The following is a 21,817-nucleotide window of genomic DNA, read 5'->3' on the forward strand; positions in this document are numbered from 1 at the left end:
ATTATTTCGGTAAAATATAAATCTGGAAAATGTGTTGATACACGGTTTATAAGTCAAGGAGAATAAATAAAATAATATTTTGATGTACTCCAATATAAGAAGGAAAAAAATAAAAACAAAATAAAAATGTCATCACAGAAAGTATTTACTATAATAAAATGCCGGTGTTAAGTATTTACAAAATTCGATTATCAATTAAATCATAATTGCGAGTTTTTTTTTCATAAAAATATGAAAATATTTTTACGTCACTCTGGATATGCAGTCTGTAAATCGTTTGTTTAGTTGGCATGATTGTGTTTCAAGATTTTCTATTACAGGTATGGTTGTCGTAGATGATCTGAAATAATTTAAATCAATAATAATTCATTGGCAATTGAATTATCAACATAATAAGTCACAAATTTTAATTCAAATTTTTTAACTAACGACAAAACAAAAACTGATATTTTCACTTAACAAGTATGAAATTTGTATTTACGAGTATGTGCTATGCATGTAGTCATCTATTAAGATTTGTATTATTATAGTAAAGATTTCATATATATTTTTTTTTATTGAACTTATTTTATTGTTTCAGTATTGTTGATTTTGAGTTATTTGATTATGCTAGTTAAAAATAAAATTAAAGTAATTTAAACAGTTGGGGCATAAGTAAAATTTTATTTATAAGGTATTAATTGAAATAAAATAATATACATCATCATTAGTATTATTTGTCAGCCAAAATATCAAATAAAATACAATATAATTTAATTACTTAATTTATTTGTTTGTATTTCCAAATGTATGAAAAATTGTTTAAATCCACTTATTTTATACACATTTTTTTTATTCTTATAGAACAAGCTTTTATTAGTCTCATTAAGAAGCTACTGAGCCTAAAAAATGTTTTTTTTTTTAACTAATTGAATGTTGATGGTATGAGCTACCATTGTTTTCTTTCATTATAAAAGTGTGTTGATTAATTAGGACTCTTAAATGACCAAGTGATCATTTCCTCGTATATCAAAAGCAGGTCATCCACTTATGCATAAACATTTAAAAAAAAACTCTAATAAAATATTGCACTAGTTAATTAAAATCTACTTTAATTTGGCAAATATGTCAAAACATTTAATAAATAGGGCAAAATGATCAAATTTAAAAACAAATATACAGAAGTAATTATACTTTTTAATTTATACTAACGAATGTGATTTATAAAACTCAAGATTAAACATCTATTTATAATATTAGAATTTTATAATGAACTTAATATTTATTTACCGGTTATGTGCCATATGACTGCGTACTAAATGACCGGCTGTCAAAGCAGACATTAACGATAGCTCTCCGGCTAAGACTGTGGCACAAAGAATGCGTGCCAGTCTTTTAGCGTTTTCACCAGGCGTCTCGGAGTGGGGCCCACGCACGCCGAGCATTTCTAAACAAGCGGATTGGCCAGGCAATGATGTACCTCCTCCGACCGTGCCGATTTCAACAGACGGCATCGTGCAGGATACGTAAAGGTCATCACCAAAGGCTTCCATTAGCGTCATGCAGTTACTACTAGCTACGTTTTGTGCTGGATCCTGAAATCAAATGTTTACAACATTAACATGTGTAAGACACAACAACAAATTGTTTACAATTTACCTGTCCAGTAGCTATATAAATCGCCGTAACAATATTGGCCGCGTGAGCATTATTTCCTCCAATACTGCCAGCGATTGCAGATCCCATTAAATTTTTGGTAATATTAACGTCAACCAATGCAGCTACCGAAGTTTTTAACACATCTTTCACAATTCTAGCCGGTACTATAGCTTCACTCACGACGTACTTGCCACGACCTTCGATCCTGTTATGAATAAAACAAGAATGAGTACATTAATAGTGAAAACGTATGAATATAGTATTTTACCAATTAACTGCAGCTGGTTTTTTATCGGAACAAAAATTACCACTTAAACTTAGCACTTCCATGTCTGGGAAGTACTTTCCAATTATTCTCAGAGATTCTTCAGTTCCCTAATTTTCAAATAAAAATTAATGTTAAAATTAATACACACTTACACATATTTTTGAGAAAATAATATTAACGTGAGAATTGAGAATATAAACAATATTGTTGTATCGAGTAAATTTGTACTAACTTTTGATAACATATTCATTCCCATAGCGTCTCCTGTAAACGCAGTAAATCTAATAAACAAATGTCGACCAGCGATTCGGACGAGTATTTTTGTTAGTTTTGCAAATCGGCTAGTAGAATCAAATGAAGACTTAATGATTTTGAAATTCTCCGGATTGTCCATCCACATTTTCGCTTCACTAAAAAGGAGTATGAAAAACCAATTGTAAAAATAAAACACACAAATGACTTGTAAAACATAAAAAAATATAATAATTACGCATACCTAGCGGTAGTGACTGAAGTAAAACGAACAACAGGCCCTCTGGTCATACCATCGTCGACTACTCTCGTTATAACTCCACCACACGATTTTAAAGCATTACACCCTCTATTTGTACTAGCCACCAAGCAGCCTTCGGTCGTAGCCATAGGCACTTGGTAAAGCACATCATCTACGAGTAAAGGACCCGCTACTCCAACCGGTACTGCTACATAGCCTATTACGTTCTCACAATTTGTGCCCAGAACCTAAAAATTATCAAGTTTAATATATTTTTCAAACTTCTGACATACGTTTAAATATATTTATATTCTTACTTTTGAATAATCGTAACCAACATATGGTAACTCAGTTAAAGCTTCATTTAAATCACTTTGTTCGGAAATGACTTTTCTTCTAAGGCCTACTCCACGTTCAGGATTGTTGACACATTTTTCTAACATATAAGGCTTAATATGATTCGACTTGATTAACATCATTACTTCTGTATCGTTTAATGCTTCAGCAGAATTCTAAATGCAAAAATAGATAATAAAGTTTTAGTAATAATATCATAGTGTTTAGAATCTATAATTGTAGATTCTATATTTGATTATACAATTTATGACTAATAGTCGTTTTATGTCTGTTAGACGTCAACCAAAATTGTAAATTATGATCTATGCTCTTACTAAGAAGGGATTTGAGAATATTTTTTCTCAGTTTCGTATGTTTTAGCTTTAATGCAAGCTGAGAAGGTATTAATTTTTTTTTTTTTATATAACCACTACTTGGCAGAGAATGTACAAATAGTTTCCAATAAGTAATTTTTGTTATTACATTGTAGTAAAATTAATAAATCTAAATATTAAAAAAATGTGATTTTTATGTAAATTAAATGTGGAACCAACAGTGACTGGATTTAATACAGAAAAACTGGACCCAGAATCACAATTTTTTTTTTCTTTGTAATTGAAGGGCTTGGAACAACAACCAGATAAATCCACTTTTTAAAATTGTTCAAGACCGCCAAAAGAAAATCCAATAATCCCGTTTATCACTATAGGCGGGGGAAAATGCATATTATTGTAGGTATTAGTCCAATTTTACTGTTTGTTCCACCAAAATGTAGATAAATTTTTCGTGAACATTTTCCCATGGAATACAAATTTTGAAGAAAAAAAAAAAGGATTTATCTGGTTGTTGTTCCAAGCCCTTCAATTGTGAAAATACAATTCAATTCAGATAATAAAATAAGAGAAAAATCAGAATAGAAAATATGTATTTGAAGAAAGATTAACTGTTTTAATCAAAAAGAAAACGACTTTTTGTGAACAGTTATAGATTGGGTGTGCATGGGTAATCTTATTATTTTTTCTGTGTCTCATATTGACCTATCTGAAATGTTTAATTTGTCTCTTATTAACTAGTATATAGTATTCTAATTTTTAGTAAATATGGTGATAACAAAAATAGTCATTTGAATTTAAGTATCCCTTTTAAAAAACTGGAATGTGGCCTCACCCCTCAGTAATTGAATAGACCCTTAGTAATTTTTGCGGACTGGGCCTTTACCTTTAAATCCGTCATTGTGAATAGTAGAGGTGTATTTATTTTTGGTGTTTTTTAACAAACAAAATATTACCTGCGTTTTATATATTGTTAAACATTCGTCAAATGATCTTTGTGTATTTGGTTGATCATTTTTTGCAATAATGTTTTCAACATCAGTTTGAACCATTTTATCTGAAGACACTGTATGTTCATTATGATTATCAGTCTGGCTTTCAGTGTGTTGAGTAACTTTGAGTAGTTCTCGTAAACGCACATTACCTAAATGACAAATAAATAAAGTTAGTTTACTGTTTATAAGTTGACATTTGTTTTTAAACTATCATAAATACCTGTTTGATTAAATAGTAATGGATGGTTAACCGATGCTAGGTGGCTAGCTAATTCATCTCGATCACCGAAAAACCAGAACCACACAATCATCGACATTAATAATATTAATATAACTATGTGATCAGCTCCACTAGCCATCCAACTGTTAAAAAAAAAAAACTTATTAAAAATTAATTTACCAAAAATTTAACTGATAATAATATGTTAGTATTACTATTATAGTAAATTATACTAATAGTAGATTATAATACATTAATACAATCACATGTACGTACTGCACGATAGAACTTTGAACTGAACGATGGTTGTTTTCTTCAGTTTCGTTGAAAACTGCAAACTTGGTTACTTGTATTCCTAACATATTATCGGCTTCCGATTCCATTCCACTCAGCGCCCATCGACTAAAAGGAAGTAAACACGTAAGTTGTTATTAATTTAAGAAGAAAAACCGGATGTAACCCCTACTAGGTTTAAAATAGAAAAACACGTTATAAGAATACATTCGCTATTGTATTATGATCTTTGTTTAAATTGTACTGCTCTTAGACGTAAACAGTATTTCTAAGGATAAGTAATTCAAAAAAAGTAAAGCAGAGAATGTATACAAATACGGATCATTGAAGGATTAGAGAAGATAGATAGTATATTTCTTATGCAAATCCTAAATACTATTTTTAGAGCTATGAATAAAGCCTTTACCTCTGTGCATGAACAATCATTACTCCGACTGACATTATCACCTTAACGCGTTGTGTTATCGGATCAGTTTTATGATCATTACAAATAGCGGTTATTTGAGACCTGTCTCCCCAGAACGGCATACCGTTTTCATCTCCACCTCTCAAAAGCTGTCAAACAATACAACATTCATTCATAACAATTATATTTCAACAACGACAATGACAATTAATAAATATTAAAATACTTACATCCAATACAAGAGACAAACATGCTGGATAGAAGCTCATCATCACCACATAATTGACTATGAACGACATACATGTAAACATGCACAGTGTTTCCAAACGTTGAACACCCGATAGCATACCGACACTGATTACCAGACTACATACAATCGAGTCCAGCGAAAAAGATGGACCCAACAGTGACATTCCTTTAGATATATTATTAATCACTTCAGTCTGTGAACAACCGCTTAGCGCAAACTGTGCTAATAGACTAGCTTTCTTTAAGTTAACAAGTAAAACTAATAGGAACAGGAACATTGCATCTCTAAAAAAAAATAAAAGGAGTCAAACATAAGTTAATAAAAATTAGATTTATAACAAACAAAATTAAGCATACTTTAAGTCTCCGTTTAAGTAATGTATTACTATAGTGCTAAAAACAAGAGTGGAAAATACTGTAAACATCGCGGCTATTCCTAAAAAAAAAAATGTAATTAGTATAATACTTAATAAAACATATTTGTAATTTGAATTTTAAACCCAAAAATTTGTAAAAATATAATATTTCCAATGGTTTAAAAAATGTTTTTTTATTAAACTTATTTATTTAGAAAATATATATTTAAAAAAAATTATAAACTGAATTAATAACTTACATATTACACAAAAGGGACAAGTTTTTTTTTTACTAGAAATATTTATAACTGAAAAAAATAAATTAATACCTACCTATACTACTACAAGAAATTATTTGTGAGCCAATTAACTAGATTCTAATTAAAATTAATGTTAAAAAGTATTCAATGTCTAAAATGTCAATATATTATGTACCTACACTAATTTAAAATTGTAAAATAACGTAAACAACTGAGACATACTCATACGGTTTATAAAAGTTCCTTGAGAGTCAATAAAATAATTTTCACACTTATGAGACAAAAGAATATATGTTGAGTTTTTGATAAAAACAAATTTTTAGTCCCTTCAGAATGAATTGAAGGAAGGCTATATCAATCAGGGAATCATAATCTTATAGCAGCAAAACAAACCAAGGAATAAAAAGCTTGAAACAGTAGTTGACACTATACGATTAATTACTTAATATTTTACCATTGACCTTGTTTATAAAAATTAGCAATCAGACTTAGTAATCAATATCATTCTTTGTTTTTTGTTTTTATTTATATTAAAAAGGTCGTACATAGTTTATATAGGCTCACAATTTTGACAGTTTTCTGTAACTATCACATTCAAATTTGCAACCATATATGTATAATGGTAGAATTTTTCCACTAACCAATACCATACTTAATTTTACGTTTTACAAAAACTCCCTATTATTATTGTCTTACCTAAAACATATTTAGATTCCAGCTGTCTGAGATTATTGAATTGATAATAACAGTATAATACTGCTATGCATCTTATAAGAGTCATGAAGATAACGTCTATGGCATGGGTTTCGTCCTAACATAGTTTAAAACAAATTTATTAGATCTGATTTTGGTGCATATTGTGTTAACATAGTCTAAGAACGGATGATCACTTACAACAATTTTGGAACTGTGTGGAGGTATGTTTGGCACAGCTGACATCATAGGATCGGCTGTCTTGTCCATGGAAAGCATACATGCTGTAACGGTCAGAACACCTACTATTACCTCCCATGGATGACTAGCACAGCCTTTCCCAATGCCACCAAAAATGTTATCGAACATATTGATGATTCCTGTAAAAAAATTAAAAATTAATATAAGTAACGATAACACTTTATTATTTACCTAACAATTGCTAACTAATACCTATATCAAATAAAAATAAAAATTTGAATTCAATTAATTTTTTTAATGTTTTTTTAGTATACAGGAACAATCAATTAATTTGTTTGAGTATTTTCTTTACCATACAATTTATATCATATATTATTTGAATTTATTAAATACCAACAATAAATTGTAAATTTTAACACAAGAGATAAATTTAGATTTTTATTAGAAAGCCTATAAGTAATCCGAAAACTATAAGTAGGTACTATATAGTCTTCAAAATGTAGTTTATCACCTTAATTGAAGGGCTTGAAGCCAGAATCAGATATATATATTTTTAAAATTGTTTAGGACGAGCAGAAGAAAATGTATTAGCCCATTATTACAATAGGCAGGATAAAATGAATGTTGTAATGTGTTATTTATATAATAGTCCGATATTACTGTTTGTTACACTAAAATTAAGATATTTTTTTTCCATAAACGTTTTCCACAAACAAATTTTCTGTGATAGACTTATTTGGCTGTTGCGCATTCAAATGACCCAATAAATGTTGTTTGAACAAATTTAAACAAATTGTACTGAATTGTAACCAGTTATTTCAAAAAAATTAATCTATTGAAAATATAACAATCAAAATAAAAAAAGCCAGTGCTGTGGGGTCGGAGCAAAGTGGGGGAACAGAGCATGTGGGGCGGAGGAAGTCACAGGTCTACAGGAATAATTATAACTAAACCTGTTAAAATTACTTTCAAATAAACGCTTGCTATGAATCTATGGATGGTGGAAATACAAATATCGATAAAAATGTAATTTCGCCTTTTTTTTAATTTTCCTTAATAAAAAAAAAAGATTTTACATGTTATAGCCCCTCTCTAATTTTATCTTCCATTTAATTTTCAGACCATAAGTCCTAAAACTACACATCAAAAAGTTAAATAAAGAAAAAGTTTCCACCTCTTCGAAAGGAAAGGCTTTTGATATTTTTTTTAATTTGTCAACATTTATTGATAGTACTGCCTAAAAAATATAATATCTCATATAAATTTTGGAATTAATTTGATATTTTAAAAAAAGGTATAAAGCAGTGCCGTATTTGTAAATTAAAAAATAAGGGCAGTTTTTGGGTATTTTTCTTAATTTTAAAGAGGAAAAGGTAAACTTTTTTAATATTTTGACCCAATAAAGTACATTTTAGGAATCATTGGAGGAGGAAAGCATATATCTATTTTATATAAATTACAACAACTTTTATTTAGAACAAAAATTGTTTAAACATCTTGTTTACCAATTGTACTTAATACTTATGACCAAAAAAGCAAAGTTGGACAAATTCCGGGACTTTCTGGATTTTGACCCGAATCCCACAATCCATAAATGAATTTAGGGGCCCCAATTGACTAGTCACCTCTAACCCAAAAATAACTAATAAATTTGGCAAGTGAAAACTGTAATCACATTCACAACAGTTAAATAATAATAATTTATAACAATACAAATTCATTAAATTTTAAGACAAATTGGCTGGGTCATAGTTAACTAATCACTAGGTAAGTAGAAATCAGTATCTATAAAAAGACTTTGAAGCATGTATACACAAATATTATACAATATTAAAGATTCAGACATGTCGATAGGAGATTGAGCAACGCGGAGAACTTGTATACGGCAGAAACTTGACCCTCAGAGTATCCTAAAACTTAACCAGGCCAAGTACATTAGACTGCCCGCCCTAGTTTCAACTAGTGGACGGATATTAGTACATTGCTAAGCATCGGCGCATAATAAATAATTGAAAACGGCACAACCATTGATTTTAGAATATACAGATAAGCGGTTCTATACAAAAAAACGGCAACTGATTTTTTGTGAGATTGTCGTTGGCAACTGAAGTACCTTCGTCATAGTTTATAGACAGGGGGATGGTAAACTATGACGAGGGCACCTCTGTTGCCAGTGGGAATCCTACATAAAATCGGTCGTCGTTTTTATGTACAGCACGGCGTATCTGTATAATCTAAAATTAATGGCCCAACCAAGTTCTGGTCACTTATAGTCAGACATATCATAATATTACATATAATACAGTATGTTAAAGGTACATTAGACGGCCATAAAATAGTAAAAGAAAATCACGTGGAAATCATAATGATATAACAGGAAACCCGTGTTTGAATACAAAAGGGTTAAAACATATTCTTGGCAACAATATTGGAAATAATATTATATTTCCGTTTAATGTTTGGTGAGAATGAAAAGATAAAAAAAATGTTTTTAACGGTACTGCTTCTAGAACGTAATATCAGTGTGCATTAAATACTATATAATGAGAGAGAGAAAGAGAGAGAGGGAGAGAGAAAGTGAAAGTAGTTTACCTTGGTACCACACAGCGACCTCCTAGGATTTATGTGGTTTCTGATTGCACTTAATATCACTATGTATACGTATATTTCAAACGGATGGAATAACTTTCGTAGAGACGAAGTAAGTTTGTATTATAATGTAAATAACTAAACACTATAACGGTATTCCGTGTTTCATTCACACGAGCAGTCGACCAGTAAACATAAAACTAATGAAAACAAACCTCTTAAGTACGGAAGAAATTGAGATTACTCGTTACACATTTATACAATTAAAATAATTATAAAGAGAACGCATGTAAATATACTTTAATACCGATAAAAAGTTAATTTTGCTAGACATGATTCACAACAATCAAATGAAATCTGATATTAGTATATGTCTCATAACGGCGATATCGTGGATGTGTAATCATTAATATTTCTCAAATATTTTAAAACAACAATTTTTTTTTTAATCTAATTGGAGAAAATAAAATTTTAAATTGTTTTGAATGCAAGTATGCGGTACTTATGAAGTATTCAATAGTAAATTGCTAATATTATAATTAAATCTTTTTTTAAATAGCGACATTATATCAAGTATAATAAGCTGATATTGAATAAATAGGTACTAATATTGACAGCAAACCATGGTGTGCCAAGGATCTTGGTCATAAAACGCCACTAAGAAGTGACGAAATAATAATACAAACAAATTCTTCGCTCATGTTGTAGATTTTGTTTAACAAACATTGAGTCAAATATAGGTGTAATACAATAACATACCAAAAAAAAAACTACTGCAAAATCAATACTTAACGTCATAAGGAAGATACTTAAAAAGTTGCTCATAAAACTGTAGAAACATGAAATTTTTCAAGTATAGTCCCTTGAAAATCGAGGAGAGCAAGCTTAAACCTATCAAATTGAGCAGTAGAGGCTTTCTCCTCTACTACTTTTTAGAATAATTAAATTCTAAGTACCAGCTTTACTTTTAAGTAGTTAGTTTAAACAGACAATAGACATTTCTTGATTTTTTTTTAAAACCATAGTCATATTATATTTAAAATTAACTAATTTTAACCATTTATTTTTAGTGTAATTAAAACTCAAATAATATGAATATTAAAATAGAAAAATAAATAATTTGGTATAACGGTCGAGCCATAATCAGTTGGGCTGCACGTGCGACAATATGTCTTACTATGTGCATCACAACTTAAAATAGTTCTATGATTTTTATAAAAACATTGTTATGTTACAACTTTATTTTTGAATACTACTTAATAGAGTCAATGTCGTTAAGTATTAAAATTGATTTTAATAATATAAAAGTGTAAATTATATGATATTCGACAACTAGATATGATAATTAAATGTAATGTTTGTATTAATTGGTTTAGCTGTTCTAAACGATAAAACGGTGTAATGATTTAGATTGTAAGTGTTAAAATATCCGTCACGATATTAAAGAATATTTGTTAGTCAAATTGTATGTATTAAACAGGGAAAAAGCACTAAGAACTTAAAATGATTTCCGTCTTCGTCAAATAACATCAAAAGCGGTAATTAAAAAAGCTAAAATATTATATAGCTCGGTGGAATACCAAGTAAGGTAACTGCAACTCAATAGCTATGGGTATATAATACAAGATTTCTAAAAAGAACCACATGCGACCGATTTCTATTCACACTTTTACTGTAATAACTCAATACAACAATTAGTGAAATATGAATAATGGCTACTACAGGTATTAAGAAGAATAAAAATCACATTTCACAGAAACATAAAATGAAACCAATGTGGACAAAATCACCTGAAAGACAATAATTTACTATTTGTGTATACATATTATTTGATTATTATAATTTATAAAACAATTAATACATTTTTTATGCAAACCGTGTAAATCAAACGTATAACAAGTGAAAAAAATAATTATTCATTACCGAGGAAACCGAACGTATGTTTTTTTAAAGCCAAGTTAATGATTGTACTATTTTTAATAGAATAGGTATGTAGTTTGAAAATGTACATTTATAATAGCCGAAAAAAAAGATGAACATTTCAAAATATTTATGAATAATATCATCATAAGCTTCGCGCTGCTACGGGAACAAAACTATTTTTAAATAATCTTTGTTGTGTCTCAAATGAGAAGAAAAACACACACACCTCCCCCCATAAAAAAAACATATACCTATTTTATAGTAATATGGTTATGCAAATCCATCAAACCTTGTCGTCCGTCGTTCATAATCATATCGCAAATTATCTACCTGTTGTATTTTATATTTCGAGTGGGTTTGACAGTTTACTAGGCGTTTAGGCATTATACAGGTATTAGGTGTACACTTTTGACCTAAGATTACAACATGTTCTATGCGAAATTTCGAAGAGTCATGTTTCATAACTAATGTAAATATCTGGTTTGTGCTAAAAATCGTTTCAACTAAATAACAACAATTATTATGCTATGAGTATTGGCTAGGTTATACATAATAAGGGTCGGCCGTTTACGCGCACCTTGAACTACCTCTAACGGCTATGACTGTACTACAAGTATAGTTATTATTATCCACAGTTAATTAAATAAAAAAGTAAATACCCATTTAATTGTCTTCATTTGTATAATTATACATTTTTCGTATACTAACTGGACTGAGTTTTTTGCACAACAGTCATACATTTTCATATTTACTTCCTGTGTCTTTAATATAATACATTGGTCACGTGTGGTTGTTAAATATAAATTTTAAAAAAATCAGTGGAAGTCAAGTTTAAACAAATATTGTTAAGGCATTTTATTTCCCGTGAACTACATAAGCTCATTTGAATGCCACCGGCATGTTTTTTTTTACATTCTACTTTAGGGGAAAATAACATCACGAAAAATACCTTCATAACCTTATTGTTTTAAAAACATGTCACTTTTCACTAGTAATTTAAATGCCTTTACAAGTTACAACACGGTTTTCAAAGTTTCCACCAGAATTATATTAGACAAACATTTAAATATACTAAGAGTAATACAAAATGTAATAAAATGAAAAAATGACATGTATTTTTTAATATTCCCATTATTAACCGTTTAACCATTGAAAAATGTTCTAATAGATAAAGATAAAGCAGCTTATATTATAGAAGTAATAACAATATATTATGTTATATTATATATTAAATAGTGTTACATAATAAAATGCGTATCGATTACATTTATTTTAGAACAACTATAATAATGATTGTGAGACACGAGCAAAAAAATGTAAATTGTTAATTTAATATTCACCGATCGTACATTATGGTTTCAGTTGTATTAATTTTAATGGGTTTCATTTAAAAGCGTTACAAGCAGATATTATACTTTAACTTTTTCTTGATAAGATTTTTTTACGTTTAAATTCACAATTATAATTTTAATAATTACTTTTTACTCCATACATAGTTCAAAAGTAAGTACCTATGTTATAGTCTCTCAGACTCTAGATAAAGAATATCTGCATATTGATAGTTCAAGGTCACTATTTTGGATGTAAAAAAATAGTGTTACTGTCAACGAGTTGAATCTTATAAAGGTAATATATTACAAAGTTATCTGTACTTTAGGTTTGAAAGGGCGACAGTAATAGTCTAGTATCGATAGTTGATAAAAAAGAAAGGTATTTCAATTTTCTTCGTTTATTTACAATTTCCGCAATTTACTCTACATTATAATATATTTTGGTCTATCCGTTAACATTTTTGGTATTTCGTTTTTGTCTATATCACCTGCGTTAAAGCTTATACTCATAAACATTACTATACATTCCTGCACAATGCAGTGTTCACAGTTAACATTGTCCATAGTATTAACAATAAAATACGGTTTCCCCTTTTTTAATGGAATTTATACACTAGCGAATACCTGACGATGACCTCAAATGTACTGAAAAATACTACCTACTTTAAAATGATATTAGCCAATAAAAATATACCACTCGGATATTTCTTAATCCACTGTATAGCCTACTGATGGTTTATAAAATGTGATTTTTTCGAGTACCATAACAATAACAAAGCATTTGCGATAGAATTTCTGCTTAAGAAGGTAATTATGTGCGAGCACGTCGGTTGTTATTTATTAAGGGCACTGCGGTTTACAAATCTAAAATGAAGTTAAAAAAAATATGTATGTGTTTGACATACTCACAACATTTGTCGAATGAGTAATGACTGATCAAATAACGGAGCAATTAATTTTTGTACGGAAAATTGATATTAATTACATTCCGACAAAGTGTACCAAGTTTTCAAATTTTGAACTGGAATTTAGGTTGAAAAAACTATGCATCATATTATTGAATAAACCTCATTAATCAACCATAAATATCTATTGAATACTGTAAAAACGATCATACTCGTTTAATAACAGAAAAAATACAATAAAATAAATTGAAAATCGATAATTTTTCAACTGTTATGAAATCAAATATCATTTAAAATATATATTATCTAAAGACTATAATATAATATAGGTAAAGGCTGAAGGAATAAGAATAATGGACCAGCTCACATTTATTCATTAACGTTTAACACTATAGACACGGTCAACTACTTTATAAATACAATTACCTACCGTATACTTCAATCACATTATAGCAAACGGTACATTTTTAATTTATATGGACTATTTTGGCCACTAGCCATTGGTCATTATAATACGAGGACTTTCTATTTACATTACAGTGATGATACACTGATACAATTACCTATGAGTAATGTAATTTTATAATGAAATAAAGCACACAATTGTAGACAAACAAGGACAATTAATGTGCGTATATGTAATTTGATTTTAATATAAAGGTTATCAGTATTGTTCTTAATTTATTAAAATTGTTCTATGAAATGATCATATTTCATTAATCAGTTTTAACCATATCACAGATTAAAATAACATTTGTTGGTTCAATTTATACAACTGTTATACACACACGACCCCTGTATAATATTTAGAGCTTTTGTAAAAATCAAAAATAACATATGCATTTGTTAAAAGAATATATTTATTTAGTCGTTTAATATTGGAACGATCATTCTGGTATTTATAATATTAAATTAATTAGAAATTAAAAACTTGAATGACCACATAATTCAGTTAGATCAGTAATCGTTGTTTTATTACTATTATTGTATATTGTTATTATATTTGATTCAAGATTATATCTTTACCTCGTAGTGTTAGTATTTTTTTTTTCTAATAACGTCAATGGAAGTTATCTTCGACTAAACCGCACGTGCACAACGCAGGCTACGTTAGAGCGTCGAGGCTAAACGTTTCGTTAGTCATAGTCGGCGGTAATAATATAATAATATAAATCAAACGGACTGTGCGAGGAAAGTGTATTTTTCAAATTGCGCGCAAAACGAACAGAAAGCGAAAGACTTATAAGAACCCAACACACGACACATAGGTCTGGACATGAGCCATACGTTCAGTGAACTGAAAGGAAAATGTACCGCATCGTTATTCGGTGGTCTGATGGCCGGAGAGCACACACTAGGCCAGAGTAGGAGTAAAATAATGCTGTTATACCGACGATTGCACAACTCGCTTGGAGCTGGGTCACCCATAGCCATCTGCATAAACACACATAGTGCATACCTATAATGCTCACACATACATATATGCATAAATTCCTTTACAGTTTGAAAGCTAGGAAATCATAATGGATTAGGGTATAATTATAAGGATGTCCTTTATTTTGGACTCTTTCGAATTGTTATGCTCCCAAAGTCTCAAACTTCTCTACTGCGGGTAAAAAAAGGCTCTCTAAATTTTACTGCTCTAGAGTCTAGATCGTGCTTGTGTAGTTAAGTTTCCTACATAAATAGCACGCAATTATCGAATTTTTTTCAATATTTTCGAATTATATTAAAAAAATGGGACCAACGGAAATCCCTTGTGTATAGAAGGTTCTTTAAACGAACAAATCGAAGATTAATTAGTCGGCTATTTTGTACATGTGCAGGGTCGAAGATCTCTAGTTTTCCCCAAAAATGTCGTGTTTATTCATATAATTTTTTTACGGCATATTATAAAGGCAGGTTTATCAGCTGCTCGGTATTAGCCATTAGATACCAAACTAATTATTTTTTTTAAACTAGTTACTTTTTTCATCATAGCAAAAGTATATTGCTACATTTCATAAAACAAGGAAACAAAGTCCAGAGGAACATAGGAAGTCCGAATATATAATCTTTTAGAAGAAATACAAATCGAATTATATGGATTTTCTCCATACAAGCTATACGTTTTTTAATATTGTTATGTTTTATTGTAATTCATGCTGTTTTTCCCCATTCATTAATTACTTGTTTAAGATAAAGCCCCAAGTTAGAAATTATATAATACAGCCTACAGGCAATTAATGATGGGTAAAAATATGCTTAAAAATGTAAATACAATTTTGAATAAATATATGTAGAGACAAAAAATGTGGATATTTGAGATGAGTATTTATTTCAAGTTAGATATATAATCGATATAGTTTTCCGTGTTATTGGTTTTTATTTTTTCTATAAACAGTGGTAGCCATTGGTATGTGTAATTTATTACACATACCAATGGTAATTTAATATCCTTAAATCGTTTTAACTCAATTCTAGTTTAACACTTTTTATTTTTTAAATATGTAAAATTATTGTCCAATTCTAAAAAAACATGTAGTTTTGTGTATTAAATACTGGTATATTTAATCTATAGTATTATGAATTACAATATTCACGTTAATATAATATATGAAATCGTATTTTTTTATCGAAAAGACTCAAATTAATGATATACGTGTTTTATGGCGTTAATCCGTTGTATGGCTAATAGAATCTTAATAATAAACTAATATTTTAGTTTTAAGTATTTCTGATATTCTTTATACTTTTGTAAAATTGCTTTAAAACTTGTTTTCATATTTTTATGGTAACTCTTTATCTACGCCATGAGCATATGCTTTATGGAAGATAGAAAATTAACTTGTATAATATTTGGATTTATAATAATAAGAAATATTGATGACCTTCATTGATGACGTAAGATTCTTGTGTAGCTTTTGTTTTAAGGTATTATACTGACAAACAAAACCTACATCATTTGGCGAAAACCGGGTTTTTTAATTGTAATTTTATAATACGATTTTATATATTTTATTAACAATACGTATTATGATCAATAATACGGTCGATCGCTACATCGGCAAATATCTCGTGTTATTTATGTGGAAAACTTTACTATCATATGCACGATCTAGAGCAGTGAAACTTAAAGAGCATTTTTTTATCCAATAGAGTAGTTTTGTGACCTTGGAGCATAACAATTCGAAAAAGTCCAAAATAATAGACACCTTCGTGTATATATATATATATATAAATATAAAAGAAAGCTATAACAGTTTATTGAAAATTAATGAACTTATAAATGCAAGAAAGACAAACGTCACATTTAACGACATCGTTTTCATTTTCGATAAAGATATGTAGAGTAGTGGACCGTGACAACTTTTAATGAGGATAATTTTAGCTTCGATGTTTTTTTAGTTTTATATTTTTCGAGAACTACAATTTTTGGAAAGTACACCATTACGATATTTATGACATTTATTTCATCATTACACTAATACGATCAGTTGAAGTGAAGAGTAACGTCGACGGATATTGATACTAAAATAAATAAATAATTAAAGCGTTTACTCATTAACGTTTGCACTTCATACAACTATAATATGTTTATTATTGTAATCATTAAATATAATGGTTGTAGTAGTATAGTACCAATGTGTATTAACAATTTGGACTTAGTCAGTATAACATAACTGATATTTACTGATACCATTTACAACTAATTTACTCTGATTTCCTAAGCTGTGAGTATAATACAAATTCAAAATATTACAAACTCGTTTTCTCAAATACCAAATTATTTATTTTTATTTTTCTAGCTTCGAATCAATTTTAACGATTAATAATTTCATAAAGATATGATAAACCAAGATTTTTATACATTTTTAAGGATATTTTTACCATATACCATATGAAATATGCTTTGACATATTTCAGTTCTTTATCAGTAATAAATTATTGAAAAATGAGCATTTTATTTTTTGAAAGTCGTTTAATTTCCTATTTAATCTATACTTATAAACGATTTTTTTTATTCGTTTTCTTAAAAACTGCAACTAAAAAAATCATACTTTAAAAATAACTATTAACTTGTCGTTAATAACAGTTCGCATGTTCTGTTTTAGGCAGGCCCCGGATAATGATAAAATCAACACGGAACAGATACTTATCACACAAAAACATGCCGGCCATCTTAAAACTACACCACTGTAATATTATATCGATACATTATTATTATTCGTAATGTATAGATATTATGTATAACATAAAATAATACTCAATATATCGTTAAAAATGATCTTAACTTTATGTTTACATTGTGACCCTTCTGCTTTCATCTATTCAGAATAGACCATTCTATGTTATAACCTCTTAAATGTACCAACCTTTTTTTTTATCATAAGAAAACAAATGATACATAATTATTATCTAACATAAAACAAGTGTTGGTATCACCACAAAGGAAGTTTAAAAAAAATTACATGGTTTTTATGAGCCGCCGAAAGAGGCAGCTTCCATAATTTGTTTGCGGCTGGGAGCCAGGGTATTATATATGGACTATAGATAATTCCAGGAAAAAGCATAATTTTACATAATCCGCAAAAACAAAATGTCGGCCTAGGTTTTTCTTCTGGTTATTCTATGGTGATACTAGTACTTGTTTTATGTTTGATAATTGTTAAACCCGCTTGGCGCTTACACCAAAAGTCAAAACTCAAAACAAATAATACATTCATCGATTTTTCAAAAACTATCAAAGTTAAAATAATGTAAGGTTAGACAAATATATCCCATAAGGGCTATAAGGTTTTGATATAAGTAACACTAAAAAATACACGACTATGTTGTTTGCAAAAGTACAGTAACAGTTGTTTGACAGTTATGTCAACGATAATAATGATTAACCGTTATAAAAAAATACAATAGTCAATACTGATACAATGGCGTTTGAGACACCACGCATGAGTTTAGAGTTATGTCCACGAGTTATTTTTACTGCACTTACATGCATTTATTTATGTACCTATACTAAATATTATTATGATTATCGATTTAAAAAAATGATTGATTAATTAAAAGTTCACAATAAAAAAAAAACAAAAAGGTCTTTATTTTTTCAATGTTCTACGTTTGTTGCGAAAGTTGTGGCTTTCATTATTATTTGTTTATAGCTTCCTAGTAATATATTATATTGTTTTACTATGCATATTATTTACTAGATGGTTTCATTAAATTTATCACGATCTTAAATATTTTGAATGAAGGGTAGGACAAAAAACTAAAAAAAACAACGCAATTTACCTAACCTAACCGCGCCCGTGAGTGCTACGGAAAGGAACGCGACCGGATGAAGGTTAAATAAAACTATATAATCTAATATCCATTCTTGGTCACAATATCATCAAAACATAAGACGTAAGTGCAAATTTACTTTATTTAAGGGCCCTACATTTGCCTCATAATTAGGAGACAATACAAAGGCAATAACAAACCGGCAACACAAATATAAAAAAATATCAACTTAACTGAAAAAAATCTATAATAGTAAAAAATTATACAATTAATATTATGGTTGTGCGAAAAACGCTTGTGATTTATTTAACAATTTTAATAAGTTTTTATGGATAATTTGTATAAATAAAAGGTTATTCTTACTTAGAAAGTAAACTACTTAGTAAATATTTTGTAAAATTCATGCCCTGAAGTTCAGTAATATTGAAAATTATACACTATCTTGGAAAATAAATGAGCGGAAACAATGTGGCGATTTCAAAAGCATTTTATCACGCCTTGGAAGAAAACACAATTCTTTGTTTGTTATTATTATTATTTTAGTTACAATGTCGAGAACGGAGAATGCATTATAGGTATCTACTTTCATACGAGCATAAATTGTTTTATACATAAAAAGTAGTGCTAAAACGATACATAAATACACAGTTATATGAACAAAACCCAAGTTAAAATATATAGCTAGAAAAAATTACTATATATAATATAATATTTTTAAAATTGCTAATCGTTACTTTAGGTATAATTTAAACAGAATTGACGATTTTTAGATACAGTTTATTAATGTAGTTTATTTAAAAACTAAACTAACCATTAATAATGTTATTATCAATAATTGTTATTTAATTCGATTTTATCAAACTGTTGTATTTCAAAACTATTTATGTGATTACTTATTATGTATATTCTATACATTAAACTACAGGGTGATCCACTTAAAATAGTATAGCATATAGTATTTAGCAGTTTAATGTGGGCTAAAGGCCAAAGATCCATTAATAGAGTCCACTCTTTTTTGTATTTAAATTGTATAATATTATATTCTAGTCTTGTCATCAATAAACGGTGCCGAGAACACAGGGGACGTAATACTGTAAGGTGACCCCCTTTGTGTTCTTATGGACTTGTAATAAAAAATAAAAAATAAAGGGCGATCCACTTATCGTGAATTACTTATAATCTCATAAGGGTTTAATAGGAAATTAAAATTTTTTTTTTCATATTTTTTTTAAACAATGTGATCTCAATTTTTCACAATTTGTTTTGTTTTTATCCCCCTCCCAACTTAGTTTTTTTTTTGATAGCAACTATTGAAACTTAAATGGTAACATACATATTTTATTAACTTTTTAAATTAAAAATAATGTACTAACGATTTTGACTGGTCAGTAACCAGTTTCGGATAACTATTTTTAAAGTTATAAGAGTTGTAAAGTTGGAATGGGAGGGAATTGCAGTGGGGAAATGCGCGCAGATAAAAATACTACTACACTCCACCTTTCCTTCTATAGTATTCCTAACCCTTTAAAGTTAAGTGAGAGTTTTATATTAATAACAGTAAAACAGCATCAATACTAGACAATTTGTTAGAACCAACTTTCTTAAACATCACAACAATTCACATTTAAAAATAAAAAATCAAGTATCAATAGGATAGTACCTAATTTAAGTACCTATATACTATATAAAGGGTGTCCCAAAAATAGTTAAATACCAAATTTAGAACAAAACTATCAAAATAAATTATAAAAACTACTAATAAGAATCATTCATTAGTTTTAGTTTCATAGACTTTATCCTACTATAATATTATGCACATTTTCTAATGTTATTAAGTAACATTTAAGAGTAAGAAAACACAATTCCATTACGACGAAATATTGATTGTATACTCTTTCAAATACATAGTTAAATTTGTAGTTTAATGTATTTAATTTTATCTATTGAGCTATTTAAAACAATCACATAAACCTATTTTATTATTGAGGTTGATTCAAATACTTGAAACAACTTTAAGTCAATAAATAATAATAAAAAAAATATTACTATTTATTTAACTAATAGAAATAATTGTAAAAAAATGGTTTAAAATTTTGTTATCTATTTTACTAAGAAAAACTTCACATTACATCATAAAAATTACACTTCATAATGGCTAAGCCATTTTAATGTTGCATCATCGTTTAGGATATATAAAATAAAAAAATAGGTGTATATAAATATACACACAAAAGAAGCTAATAAATATCAATAAATATGATTTGTTAGATAACAAAAATAATTAATGTAATGTTTACATCAGATTGTTATAATACTAGATTTTCACAATATAAAACAGTTCTGATACTGAGCACAGAGTCCGCATACTACACAAAATTAATATAATAGTCATCATAACCCAAAAGACATTTAATTAAAACTTGAATACTTTATAAGACTAATGGCAAATTTCATTGTACAATTATTATTTTTTTAATTATAATTTTTATTTATTAACTACTACATACTGACTAGGTGTAAAGTAATATGTCAGTATAGAATATGTTTATACATTAGTTTTTTTAAAACAAATTAGAATTATTATTAAAAAAAACTTACTGTTCCGTGTTGTGATGAATGCAATTGTGCAAAAATGACATAACTTTACTAAGCATACTTTGATTTCATTACAAATTAAGTACAATATTATATTTTATTATTAGTTTAGGTAACGAATCAAAAGCACGTATATTCCTTTTTAGTTCATGAGTACTAGTAACGTTAAACTATAATAATACATGAGAAAAAAGTAAGGCTTGAAATATTATCAATATAATTTCTTTAACATAATATTAAATAATGAAAATGTATCAACCATGCCACACCAATAATATTGCAGTCTGCACAATTTTTTTATCAGGTGATATTGTTGTTATCACATCACGGATCACCGTTTAAGCTTACTTAAAGTCACCTCTTGATAACATGCCGTTAGGGTTGTATTCTTGGGTTGCTACCGTAGACCTATAAAGATATGGACTGCACCTCCCACACACCCCGCCTATACTGCCGCGTTATCAACAACGT

The 21,817-nt window shown here is 28.4% G+C and overlaps 1 protein-coding gene across 2 annotated transcripts; it reads right to left on the reverse strand.

The window, feature by feature from the left end:
- Positions 1 to 125: 125 nt before the first annotated feature.
- LOC126836171 (3-hydroxy-3-methylglutaryl-coenzyme A reductase) lies at positions 126 to 21,568 on the reverse strand. 2 transcript variants are annotated; one of them, XM_050569347.1, is made up of 16 exons: positions 21,350 to 21,568; positions 6,742 to 6,920; positions 6,544 to 6,658; positions 5,589 to 5,667; positions 5,213 to 5,516; positions 4,983 to 5,131; positions 4,559 to 4,684; positions 4,283 to 4,425; positions 4,024 to 4,211; positions 2,717 to 2,911; positions 2,403 to 2,647; positions 2,139 to 2,316; positions 1,907 to 2,013; positions 1,639 to 1,843; positions 1,270 to 1,574; positions 126 to 340 (listed from the first exon to the last, which is right to left on the reverse strand). In XM_050569347.1, exons 2-16 carry the CDS (start codon positions 6,907 to 6,909, stop codon positions 244 to 246), a joined length of 2,604 nt encoding a protein of 867 aa, XP_050425304.1. In that variant the 5' UTR covers positions 6,910 to 6,920; positions 21,350 to 21,568; the 3' UTR covers positions 126 to 243. The 2 variants fall into 2 exon arrangements, with proteins under 2 accessions (XP_050425304.1, XP_050425305.1); XM_050569348.1 differs by lacking the exon at positions 21,350 to 21,568 and adding an exon at positions 14,516 to 14,795.
- Between the last annotated feature and the right edge of the window lie 249 nt (positions 21,569 to 21,817).

This window comes from Adelges cooleyi, unplaced genomic scaffold (assembly GCF_023614345.1).
Source record: "Adelges cooleyi isolate 19-005CV unplaced genomic scaffold, UGA_ACOO_1.1 ACOO_flye_CR_arks_rails_tigmint_CR_PRNA_23, whole genome shotgun sequence".
NCBI lineage: Eukaryota > Metazoa > Arthropoda > Insecta > Hemiptera > Adelgidae > Adelges > Adelges cooleyi.